Source organism: Aspergillus campestris (assembly GCF_002847485.1).
Source record: "Aspergillus campestris IBT 28561 chromosome Unknown P168scaffold_6, whole genome shotgun sequence".
Lineage (NCBI taxonomy): Eukaryota > Fungi > Ascomycota > Eurotiomycetes > Eurotiales > Aspergillaceae > Aspergillus > Aspergillus campestris.
In genome coordinates this window covers 1,295,662-1,306,699 of record NW_020194341.1, presented here as the reverse complement: position 1 = coordinate 1,306,699, position 11,038 = coordinate 1,295,662, and the positions used below count along the sequence as shown (strand labels likewise).

Here is an 11,038-nt window from a genome sequence, read left to right as displayed (position 1 = left end):
AATGGTGGAGTGAGTAGGGTTGCTTGACTTCTGTTTCTGGAGGGAGTGCGGCTGATTAACTGGCTCGCTTGGGATATCCAATGTTGTAGTATAAAAGTAAGAGAGAAAGGCAAGGAAAATAAAGAGAGGGAAAGGAAGAATTGAGTGAGATTACTGTTGGGTATGATCTCCTCCACATCGCTGGAGCCGGCCATGCGGTACAGGGATTCTCATCATAAGGAATATGAATTGATAGCCTAACCGGTTTGAGAGACAAAGCCGAGAGATACAATTGAGGTCGGCGGAATAGCCCTATAGGTACTTTCGTGCATAAACAAGACTGTCTTTGGAGGGACCAAATGTAGGATCTACTCAATGTATCAGACTGCGGGTCAAGGTCCATCGAGGCAGCGTCGGTAAACAAAAAAGTCCTGCTATATGTGCAGTGTGCTAGATAATTGCAGAATCCAGCCGACTTCGCCTGGCCAGTGAAGAAGGCGAGAGAGAGCGGGCCCACTGGCAGTCGCAGCGCTTGATGATGGATGGGTCCGTTGTTCTCGTCATGCGCGAGAGTAGGCTACTAGTTTAACATCCAGGAACCTCGCCCATTTGGCTTGCCTAGCGTGTGGATAAGGTTGAGTGTGTGGAACAGACTGAGACGGTGCACGGTTAAGATTGGATCGGCAATTAGTAGGGTTGGGTCTCGTGAGCTACTGTTGAGATGATCTGCCTTTGCGACCTTGTTTTGGTAAACTCGCACCGATGTGCTTTTCTTCTGTATTTTTTTTATTTGCCTTTTTGGTGGTTTTCTGTCTTTTTGACTATTTCCTCGGCGGTTTTGCTCGTTCAGTGTGGCCCGTGAGGAGGTCTCTAGACGTTAGTATAGTAGTCCGGTTTCAAAACTTGAAACCGGAATTATAGAATGTTTTGAGGTAGAACCCCGTATGATCTCAAGTCAATAGAAAATCCATCGCTTAATAGAGTGGACGAAAGTTTCTGCAAATCACTGCACCGCCCCCTAAAGTTATCAACTGTCATGCGCTGCCCGCGATTGTGGCTCTCGCCGAAATACAAGGAATATGTCGGGGACTTCCGGGGAACAGACCAACCAAAATCAACTGTGCCTGTCATCATGCGAGATATCAATCATGCTGCTCCCTGATCACCTCGGCGCAGCGCTCATTCGCTGGTGTCTTGCATTTCCTAGGTATTCAAGAAGGGACATATTCAATGTAGGACGTCATTGGGACAAGAATGATTTGCATAGCCTGCGGGTGGTAGCTTAAGCGATGATGACTCTTGGTCGCATCAGTTTATCTGTCTCTTTTGCTCATCCACTCTGATAATGCGAGGTCGGACAATAACGTGGGTGGGGAATTAGCACTGGGGCAGGCTGCCTTTTTTGATCATCACAATAGTAAAAGCGGGGCGTAGCTACCGAAGAAGAAGCAACTTCAGCCACTGGGATCGACCAGCAAGCAGGTTGATCAAATTGTGAAAATCCCGTGGGTCTGGCCTCTGCTTGATCAACAACAATGACAGCGAGAGCCGACGGTATCGACAGCGCACATGGTATATCCTAGATAATCATCATCAACCGGCACCGGTTGATGCTGTCCATCGCAAACAGTTGAGTTCAGATGTGCAGGCGAGAGGCCCACCCGGTGTGCTGTAGGATCATGCCGATCATTCTCTGCACTGATGACCGACAGGAACACATGAACACTGCAAAATTTTGCATGTCCCAGGACGTCAAAAAACAGAGAGCGGATCACTCGTGTCATGTTCATTGGCAGATAGTTTCCCTCGGAGCAGCGACATAAGATCATATGGACTGCGATTCAACGGTCTGATGGACGCAAAGCTTGTGTCGATCTCGTGTAGCCGACCTGTCTATGCGATATCCATACTCTAACCGCCACAGTCGTAATGCCATTGGATATCTTTCACCCCGCGCCTCTTCGCTCACCCCTCCTTCCTTCAGTCTCGTTGTGTCTCTCCATTTCCGGGTCGGGATGCAGAGTGCCCGCTGGTCCGGGAATGGACAAATGATACTGAGGCTCAAGCTCCACCAAGCCCAAACACACCCGAACGTTGTGGGCACTTCTTCTCTTCCCAGATTGATTGGCTTTTCTTCGGGTGAGGCGATTCAGAGTGAGATTGCGGTGAGACATCGGGGTGAGGGTCCACGGGTTGATGAGGGGTGGTTTGGAGGTTTCTAGTTGGGTCGTGGCCAATCAGTCCAGCGATGGGGAGAATATTCTCCAGTGATCCTCAAATCACGTCGGGTGCTTGGGTCAGTACCTGGATAGAGAGGACCAGGATTGACGGAGAGAAGCAGGATCTTGAGAGTTGTATGACGAAATGAAGGAAACGAAGAAGTTGAAGAGCTGTAGTTGAAGGTGAGAGGAACGTCACGTACGGTAAGGTTACATGACCAAAAGTCTCTGTCCGCATAGATTGTAGAGGAAGGTACCTGGACAGCATGTACGGATATTGTCATGGTGGTTTGTATGGCGATATCGGATGCGAAACTCATTGATCTTCATCTTTCCTTCTTCTTCTTCTTCTTCTTCTTCTTCTTCTTCTCTTCTCGTCTCTCCTTCCTGGCCCAGTGAGTCCTTCTTTCTTCTCCCTTGTGAAGCTGAGCTGAGTGCATCAGATCAGATCTTCCACGGTCCTTCTACTTTTGTCAGATTTATTGAGACTCTTTAAATTCGAGTCTCCTGCATCGGGTTTCATTCTCCGCTCACCTTCTTCCTTTCTTCACACCATCATACTATCCTACAGACGATAATATACACTCAATATCGATATCGGATACCGATTGCTTCATCTGGCAGATCGTCTGCATCTCTTCTTGCTATCAGTACTTCAATCTCAAGTCTGATGCGTTCGAGTCATCCTGTCGCGGGGGGTATTCAACTGAGAAACGGACTTTTTCCTCCTCTTGTTTCGTCCTTCTTCCATCTTTCTTATACATATATGTTGTTTTCATCTATTCTTGAATATCTTCATTTGTTTCCCCTCCCGCAAATTGGCCCCACATCCTTCCTTACTAGGCGTGTCGGGCTCGGCTTCTCCCCGTCCAGAGCAAGGAAATCGGCGTGGATTCGCCCGATATCTATCCGTCGCCCTTTTTTCTACCCCACAAAATCGGCATTGCTGGCTTGGACTCCATGCTCATCCACGACACTTTCCCCTCCGGTCCATCTTCGCTATTGGCCCACCATCTCAATGAATCCCGCTCGTCTACCTTTTCCCCTCCAGTCAAAATGACCCTGGCTCTCAATGCAATGCCACAGTTAAACGCTTTGGAAGGGACCCGCGGAATACCCGAGATGGACCCGACGGAGAACGAGGGCAGTGGCCGGAAAAGAAGGCGGACTCGCAAGGTCCAGACCGATCGCAAATTCGACTGCACCTTTGAGAATTGTGGCAAGAGGTATTCGCGGGCAGAACACCTGTACCGGCATCAGCTGAACCGTACGTGCATCCAACTTGAGAAAGGATAGATAATCCACCAAATTATCCATCCATCAAAGAGAACGAGGCCCGAATGAACTGACATCGATCAAGACACCCCCAAACAGATCTATCGATGTGACTTTCCCGGTTGCTATCGCTCCTTTGTGCGACAAGATCTTTGTATCCGGCACCGGGAACGCCATACAACTCACGGGTCGCAGCTTCAGAAACGGGACCATTTCGCGCACGCCGCGACAAGCAACTATGTGGTGGATAACCAGGGTCAGCCGACGGCCATGTCTCCGGCTGCCCATTTCCCCCCAGTATCAACCGCGGGACGGATTGATGCGACCACCGCTCCGATAACCGGCCTCCATCACCGCATGTCTGTCTCATCCTCGCCTGACTCCGTCGGACTCAATCAAGCCTTCAGTTATCCGCCCGCGCTGGCTACCCACCACGGGTTGGATTCCGAGGCGGCAATACCGCGGTCCGCAAGCGCCGGCAACCCGGCCATCAGCTCACCCACGGGACCATCAGCCGCGACGTTCTGTCCTCCGGATCTCAACAGAATCTCATTTGAGCCGTTCAGCGGCCCCCGATCCGCCAATCCACCGATCGGGTCCAACGATTCAGGACAGGGGGTGCGGTCGCGTTACTCACTGTCAGCGGCCAGCCATGCCCTGGCCCGACCGCAGGAGACCACTGTCCCTTACGCTCTCTCCACGGATATCGGTCACGCATCCTCGCTGGTCTCTTCCACGCCATACGACTCTCAGGCCGCTCTGCAGATACCGGTCAGTGGGTACGAAGCCAGTCCGCTGGCTGCCGCATCTGCCCCGACACCCCTGGAGCGGACCTCGGATATGGGTCCCCTGGATGCCATGGCGGGGATGATGGGCTCCGGAGCCACGGTGGATGAAGCGGGATTCGAGACGTTCGGCTCTTGCGCCTACCCGATCTTTGGGGGGGATCCATCCAACCGGTCGCCCTTCGCCATGGCCGACGATTTCGCAGCCTGGTTGTTTAATGAGCCTTCTCCGGGGACAACGTCGTCAATGTCAGATCCTGCGCGCACCGGCATGTTTCCAAGTGTCTTCGATACCACTGGATTACAGAACCCCTTCCGCACGAGCGATGCGGCCTACGGGGATTTCCTGAACGGGGTCATGCCACAGCGTCCTATGAGCGTCAGCAGTGTCTTGGACCCCGGTTCGCCGCGGGCCATCATGTCCGAGGAGAAGCGGCAGGATCTCCTTGACCTCATGTCCACCCGGTTCAATGAGGCGGCGTATTCGGTCGTATCCAAGCGGAAGGATGCCTTGCTGGACGGTGACCTAGATGACGACAACCACGTGCTGAGTCTACACATGATGCAGACCTACGTCGGATCGTACTGGTTCCACTTCCAAGGGCAGCTGCCGATCCTACACCGTCCGACCTTCGTGGCCGATCGGGCACCCAACCTGCTGCTCCTAGCCGTCATCGCCATCGGCGCCGCCACCCTGGACCCGATCCACGGGCCCGAGGTCACTGAGGCGGCGTCGGAGCTGGCCAACTTCATCGCCTGGCATCTTCGCTGGGAGCTCTTCATGGACGCCGACTTCCGCCCGCCGGCCAAACTCTGGGTCTTTCAGGCGCTGCTGTTGATGGAGGTGTACGAGAAGTTGTTTTCCACGCGGGCGCTGCATGAGAGAGCACATATCCACCACGACACCACCCTGACCTTAATGCGACGCGGCAGCTCGTTGATCGACCGCTCGGCTTTCGACTCGCCGGGGAGCCTGCGGGAGTCAGCCTCGGGGTTGGAATTGGTGCTGCCTGGCTCCGCCGACGAATCCTGGACGCACTGGATCAAGACCGAGTCCATGCGGCGTGTCGCGTTTGCGGCCTTCGTGCTGGACTCGACGCATGCCACCATGTTCGGGCACTCGGCCAAGATGGTAGCGCACGAGCTGCGGCTGCCGCTCCCGTGCGACGAGGCCCTGTGGTCGGCGACCAGCGCAGCGGAGGTGGCTCGGGTGCAGTCAAGCCTACACGCCAACGGGGTGCAGCCCGTCACGTTTCTCGACGGACTCAAGCGGACGCTCAACGGGCAGCGCGTGCAGACGAACGCTTTTGGACGCACCATCCTCATGGCGGGCCTCCTGAGCGTCAGTTGGCACATGAACCAGCGGGACCTGCAGGTCAGCTCGCTGGGGGTGCCCCAAGCCTTGGGCGGGCGGGACAAGTGGCGGTCCGCGCTGCTACGCGCCTTTGACCATTGGCGTCGGGACTTTGACGCGGCCTTGGGCCCGGTCGGGCCCCCGCCCTTCCCTGCGGGACTGCGGTGGACGCGACGTCCGCTGGGGGAAGACCACCTATTCGAGTCGCGGAACGTGCTGTATGGGCTCGCCCACATGGCATCCCATGTTGACATTGTCGACTGCCAGATCTTTGCCGGCGCTGGACGTCTGATGGGGCGGTCCATCACGGGGCGCGACTACAGCGCCGCCCGCGAGAAGATGACGGAGCGGTGGGCGACCAAGGCATCGGCGCGGGACGCCACCTTTCACGCGCTGAAGGTCCTATCGGAGTGCATGCTGGGCGATGACGATGATGAACATGCGGAACCGTATCAGGGGCGCGATGACTCCCTGCTGAACCGGCCGTGGGTGGTCTACGTGGCGGCGCTGGTGGTGTGGTGCTACGGCTACGCGCTGGAGGGACCGATCCGGCCGGCGGTGGCGCTGGCGACAGCGGCCGACCAGCGACGTGACATGCGGGCATACCTACGACGCATGGGGGAAGCGACCTCGCCCAACGACCTAGAGACGATGACGGGACGAAACCAGTGTATGGGATTGTTGATGGTGCTACGCGACGGGTTTCTACACGCACGGTGGGAGTTGTTGACGGAGGCGGCAAATCTGCTGGGCAGTTGCATCACGAAGCTTGGGAGTTGATCTCTTCATTTCATGTATTTTTATTTTATCAAATTATTTGTTTGATATTTGTGTGAATAGTTTGGGAGATCCCGAAATGTACTATAGAATCTATTGATCGATCGATGGTTACCACAACAACGGCGGGCGGGTCTGCCGCCCGCCCATTCTCCATCTCTCCCGCTTTCCTCTCCCCTTTCTCCTTCTGACTTCCCCCTCACTTCAATTGATCTACACGCATTCTTGTTATCAACTCGTTAGACTCCTCGATTGACTAGACGACCGCATTGATCGCATTTCACCGCAACCGATTCTCGAATTCGAAATTAAGCAACAACAACAACAATCACCACAATGGTACGTCAATCGCGCACGATGATCCTCAGATCCCAAGGAGAGAGAGGGAGATAAAAACGGGGTAACCCATGCTTTGAACGCATCTTGGTTGCAGGAATGCCCCAGCCACGAGTTCCTGTCCCTGTCCCTGTCCAGGAATGCAAGGGGGAAGAAGTCGGAAGACGAAGCAGAATTGAGTTGGGCTGGGGCTGGTTCCGACCACGGTTTGCCATCCAATGAGTGAATGACCCAGCCTTCTGTCTGCTTCGTCCAGCTTGCGACCTCCCCAGCTGTATCCCTCCTTCTCTCTCTCTTCATTTCCATCTCCGTCTCCATCTCATCCCCATTCCATCCTACGTTTGGCAAAAATGTCTCGCTCACCACAACCCGACGATCAGGCCTCGACCAACTACAAGGAAGCGTTCTCCCTGTTCGACCGACGCGGCAGCGGTACCGTATCGCTTGAGTTGCTGGGCGATCTTCTGCGCGCTTGCGGACAGAACCCGACCCAGGAGGAGATTGCGGGGTTGGAGAAGAACTTGGGTGGTGACTGTACGTATCATTCCTGGAGGCTAGAGGGGACAGACGGAATCAAAGATGGAAGGACCAAGGCTAATCGTGTACAGTCGACTTCGAGTCTTTCATCAAGGTGCTCAATCGCCCCGGTGGTTTCCGCGAGCCCGGTGACCCCGAGGAATACTGCCGTGGATTCCAGGTGTTTGATAAGGATATGACGGGGTTTATCGGGGTGGGACAGCTTCGTTACAGTATGCTCTTTTCATTTCGGGGTTATATACGGGAGGTACTAATGGGTTCACAGTTTTGACCAACCTCGGCGAGAAAATGTCCGATGACGAGGTCGATGAGCTGCTCAAGGCGGTGGATACCAGCTCGGGGGAGATCAACTACACTGGTGTGTTAGACCAAATTCTTTTAAGTTGAAAGTTGCTAACATGATGTATCAGATCTCGTTCGCACTATCCTGGCCAACTGATGATTACACGATACCCGATACGTTCCACGTTCTTACGATGCTTTGCTTGTTTTGATGGATATCAATCTGGTGGGGGTGTAGTTGTATAGTTAGCATGCAATCTTATTAAGCATATCATTTATATCTGTTCACCAGATGAATACAGCCAAATAAATACACTAGAATATATAATATTATAAATACAACAGAAAAGATCAAACCCAAGAACTCCACCCCCGATCCAACCTCCTCAACTCCTCCTCATCCCCTTTAACCATAGTCCCCGTCTCCATCAACGCCCCAGGAAGTAAATACACCACCTTGACCTCATCTTTCTTCTCTTCATCTTCCTCCTCTCCCTCTCCCTCCGCACCCCCTCCCCCTTCACCCCCCCAGAAGAAGAGGCCGAAGGAAAATGAACCCCATCCAAAAAATACCCCACAACAACCCTACACCGCCCACACCGTATCAACCGTCTCTTCTCGAACCCGTCTTCTCGGCGGATAATGGTCGAGCCCCGATCCGGCTGTGTTGTTGAGAGGAGGATAGTCGTGTGGAGATCTTTCTTTTCTCCTCCTTCTTCCTTGGTTTTTAACTCGGTATCCGTATCCCCCTTGGTCGAAGATGATGTTGATGAGGTAGAGGATGATGAAGAAACAGGTAAAGAAAGAGGCACAATAACAGCCCCGTCTTTCGCAGGCGGGTTGCGCGTCGGAAGAGATGTCAGGGACTGGAGGGTTGTTGCTAGGAGGAGGTGGTTGCAGAAGCGGCAGTGGTGGGTGTGGATGGGGAGTTTTTCTTTCTTGGGTCGGTTCTGGGGTTCATTTTGGGGTTGGTGGTTTTCCTGGTGGAGAGGTTGGTTGTGATTGAGGTCTCGGTCGTGGTCTTGTTCTGGGTTGTGGTTGTTGGGGGTGGAGGTGGACATTTTGTTTTCCTTTCTTTCTTAATTTCTCTTCTTTTGTTGGGTCAATTGGGTGTTTGGTGAAAGTGCGCTTGCTGGGATTGTCTGGTCCAGTCTGTTCTGGTGGCTGTTGGGGTAATTGGTGTGGATTAATGATGATGATGATGATGGTGGTGGTTGAAGTTGAGTTGGAAATCTTCTTGGCTTGCTTATCGATAAGATCTCTATCTCCTATCTACCGTACTCCCGTCCTCCGTGGGCAGTATACTTGAACATAAGATGCAGACAGCCAGCGCATACAATATAACCAAATACAACTATAAACACGAATAAACAAAAAGAAATAAATATAAATATAAATATAAATCATGTCTATACTATATACACTATCACTACAATACTTCAAACGGCTACTCCCTGCGTACCGCTCCCGCTACCGCCCGCTAATCAGCATTATTCGCGCACGTCCAGCTAGCCTTAGACGAGCTCTCGTTGATCGCCTTGCCCGACACGTACAGACCCAGTCCGCACTGTTCCCTGTTAGCAGTCTGTCCAATTGAGTGTAAAAGGTAAATATCAGGTGTAAACTCACGATCGCACAGGCAATCCCCAAAATAATCAAATTAATCACTGTCAGGGTGATCTTCTTCCAGTTGGCAAAGTACTGGCCCTTGTTGAGGACGAACCAGAAGATAGCGGGGAGGCCGTAACTGAACCAACTCCCGAACAACGCGCTGATCAAACTCAACAGCTCGTTGAAGACGGGAATCGACTCGGCAATCACCCACGCTACCGTCCACATGCTCAGCCCGATGGCCACCCACGTGCCCGTGGCTATGAAGCTCTGCTGGTGCATGTGGTGCGAGCGCGCGCCGCGGAAGATGCGCACGTAGATGTATTTACAGGCAACGTGGCCGAAGACTACGCCTGCGACGACGACCTAGAGGGGATTAGACGAATGCAGGTAGAGATAATGAGGGAAGGGAAGTGTACCGTGGGAATGGCAATGCCGTATGCGACCTTCTTCATCATGGGTCCTGCGGAAGACAGCGCAGGGGAGGTCACGTCCGGCCCGGCGTAGCAGTAGATGACCATGGCGGTGACGATGTACATGATAGTATCGACGATCTGCAGCATGGCGAGGGACTTGGGGAATTCACGCGGATCCTGCATCTCGGAGATGATGCCGAAGAAGGAGACGTGGGCGATGAAGGCGAAGACGATGTTGGTCACGGCGAGGAAGCCCTCCGCGAAACTGGGCGACGTGGTGATGTCGTTCTGGACCTGCTCGGGCATCTGGACCGCGATGGAGACCATGGTGATGATGGTTGCGATGAGGATGCTGGCTGCGGAGATGGTGGACATCCAGAAGACCTTGCCTGCTGTGCGGGGCAGCGCGCAGAGGAAGCTGACGATCAGGCCCACGACGCCGAAGACGATGGTGCAGGTGCCGTGGCTGGTGATGGTGTTGAACAGCACCGAGAAGGTGAGGATGTGGCTTGCCATCAGGAAGATGATGAACAGCAGCTGGCCGACGTAGAAGACTTCCCGGCCGATTCGACCGAAGAGCAACTCTCCTGCGTCGCCCATGCTGTGCACCTGGGGATACCGGAGCTTGAACTGCCCCATGACGTACCCGGTGTACCATGAGATGCCGGACAGGCCGAGGATGATGAGGAACGCGCTGCAGCTGGTCAGTGGTGCTCGCTGCACGATACGCGAGGGGTCCTTACGGGACGATTCCTAGGGTGGCCACAGCGGACGGGAGCGACAGGATACCGAGGGAGATATTCTCGGCGACCATCACTGGACGAACAGTTTAGTAGGCTACACGATGGTTGGTCGGCTGGTGTGGAGACTCACGCATTCCCGCGTGCCTGCAGAATAGTCAGATCATGCCGTGGCCATGCAATTGAGAGACGGATACTTACCACCACTTCATGACACGGTACTTGACCTCGCCACATTCTTCATTTCCGAATGGATCATCCACGGGGGCCTGTTCCTTTTCATTCAGAGAGGACTTCTCCATGTCCGCGTGGTCCAGGTCGACAGGGGCATCATGCTGGATAGGAAGGGGGTCAGGAACAGCCATGGTGAAGATGGACTGACAAAGTGAACAGGAGATCCTCCAAAAAAGAGAGAAAGAGAGAGAGGGAGAGACAGGGAGAACCGCCTAGTTAAGTAACGAGAGGCCCACGCGACGTGGAAAAGACTAAATACAGACCCATCAACGGCCCAAATTTTTTTTCGCCCTTCCGCCTTCTAGGGCACCAGACTCAACGGAGAGATGAGTAATCCACGTTTAATTGAGGTAAAAAACCTGGAACAGCCAACCAGAAAGGCCTGGGTTATCTCAGGCACGTCCTACCCCATATGGGTCCGGCTCATTTTGGCATTATTCTCTGGGAGTATGTGTGCGTGTTGTCTCGGTGAGAACTCTAGCCACTGGTTGGG

The 11,038-nt window shown here is 53.7% G+C and overlaps 4 protein-coding genes across 4 annotated transcripts; 2 read left to right on the top strand and 2 right to left on the bottom strand.

Annotated features, from left to right (window-relative positions):
- Nucleotides 1–3,275: 3,275 nt before the first annotated feature.
- On the top strand, nt 3,276–6,392 carry P168DRAFT_236676 (putative C2H2 finger domain protein; the record flags this gene model as incomplete). Its single annotated transcript, XM_024833533.1, has 2 exons — nt 3,276–3,465; nt 3,559–6,392. 2 exons carry the CDS (start codon nt 3,276–3,278, stop codon nt 6,390–6,392), a joined length of 3,024 nt encoding a protein of 1,007 aa, XP_024693009.1.
- A 336-nt stretch (nt 6,393–6,728) lies between these two features.
- On the top strand, nt 6,729–7,830 carry P168DRAFT_290479 (putative cytokinesis EF-hand protein Cdc4). Its single transcript, XM_024837219.1, has 4 exons — nt 6,729–7,259; nt 7,334–7,474; nt 7,528–7,620; nt 7,673–7,830. The coding sequence occupies exons 1-4, from the start codon at nt 7,076–7,078 to the stop codon at nt 7,699–7,701; spliced, it is 447 nt and encodes a 148-aa protein (XP_024693008.1). The 5' UTR covers nt 6,729–7,075; the 3' UTR covers nt 7,702–7,830.
- A 71-nt stretch (nt 7,831–7,901) lies between these two features.
- Nucleotides 7,902–8,757, bottom strand: P168DRAFT_343929 (uncharacterized protein). The gene has a single exon (XM_024841839.1). It carries the CDS (start codon nt 8,603–8,605, stop codon nt 7,973–7,975), a length of 633 nt encoding a protein of 210 aa, XP_024693007.1. The 5' UTR covers nt 8,606–8,757; the 3' UTR covers nt 7,902–7,972.
- Nucleotides 8,758–9,024: 267 nt separating this feature from the next.
- Nucleotides 9,025–10,676, bottom strand: P168DRAFT_236371 (putative amino acid transporter; the record flags this gene model as incomplete). The annotated part of the gene is made up of 6 exons (XM_024833519.1): nt 9,025–9,111; nt 9,174–9,521; nt 9,575–10,265; nt 10,315–10,387; nt 10,445–10,458; nt 10,513–10,676. 6 exons carry the CDS (start codon nt 10,674–10,676, stop codon nt 9,025–9,027), a joined length of 1,377 nt encoding a protein of 458 aa, XP_024693006.1.
- Between the last annotated feature and the right edge of the window lie 362 nt (nt 10,677–11,038).

Bases quoted from the DNA above. Each gene is read 5' to 3' on its own strand.
- P168DRAFT_290479 (XM_024837219.1), top strand. From the start codon at position 7,076: ATGTCTCGCTCACCACAACCCGACGATCAGGCCTCGACCAACTACAAG. The intron at 7,475-7,527 runs GTATGCTCTTTT...ATGGGTTCACAG, and splicing joins GGTGGGACAGCTTCGTTACA to TTTTGACCAACCTCGGCGAG. The intron at 7,621-7,672 runs GTGTGTTAGACC...ATGATGTATCAG, and splicing joins GGGGGAGATCAACTACACTG to ATCTCGTTCGCACTATCCTG.
- P168DRAFT_343929 (XM_024841839.1), bottom strand. From the start codon at position 8,605: ATGTCCACCTCCACCCCCAACAACCACAACCCAGAACAAGACCACGAC.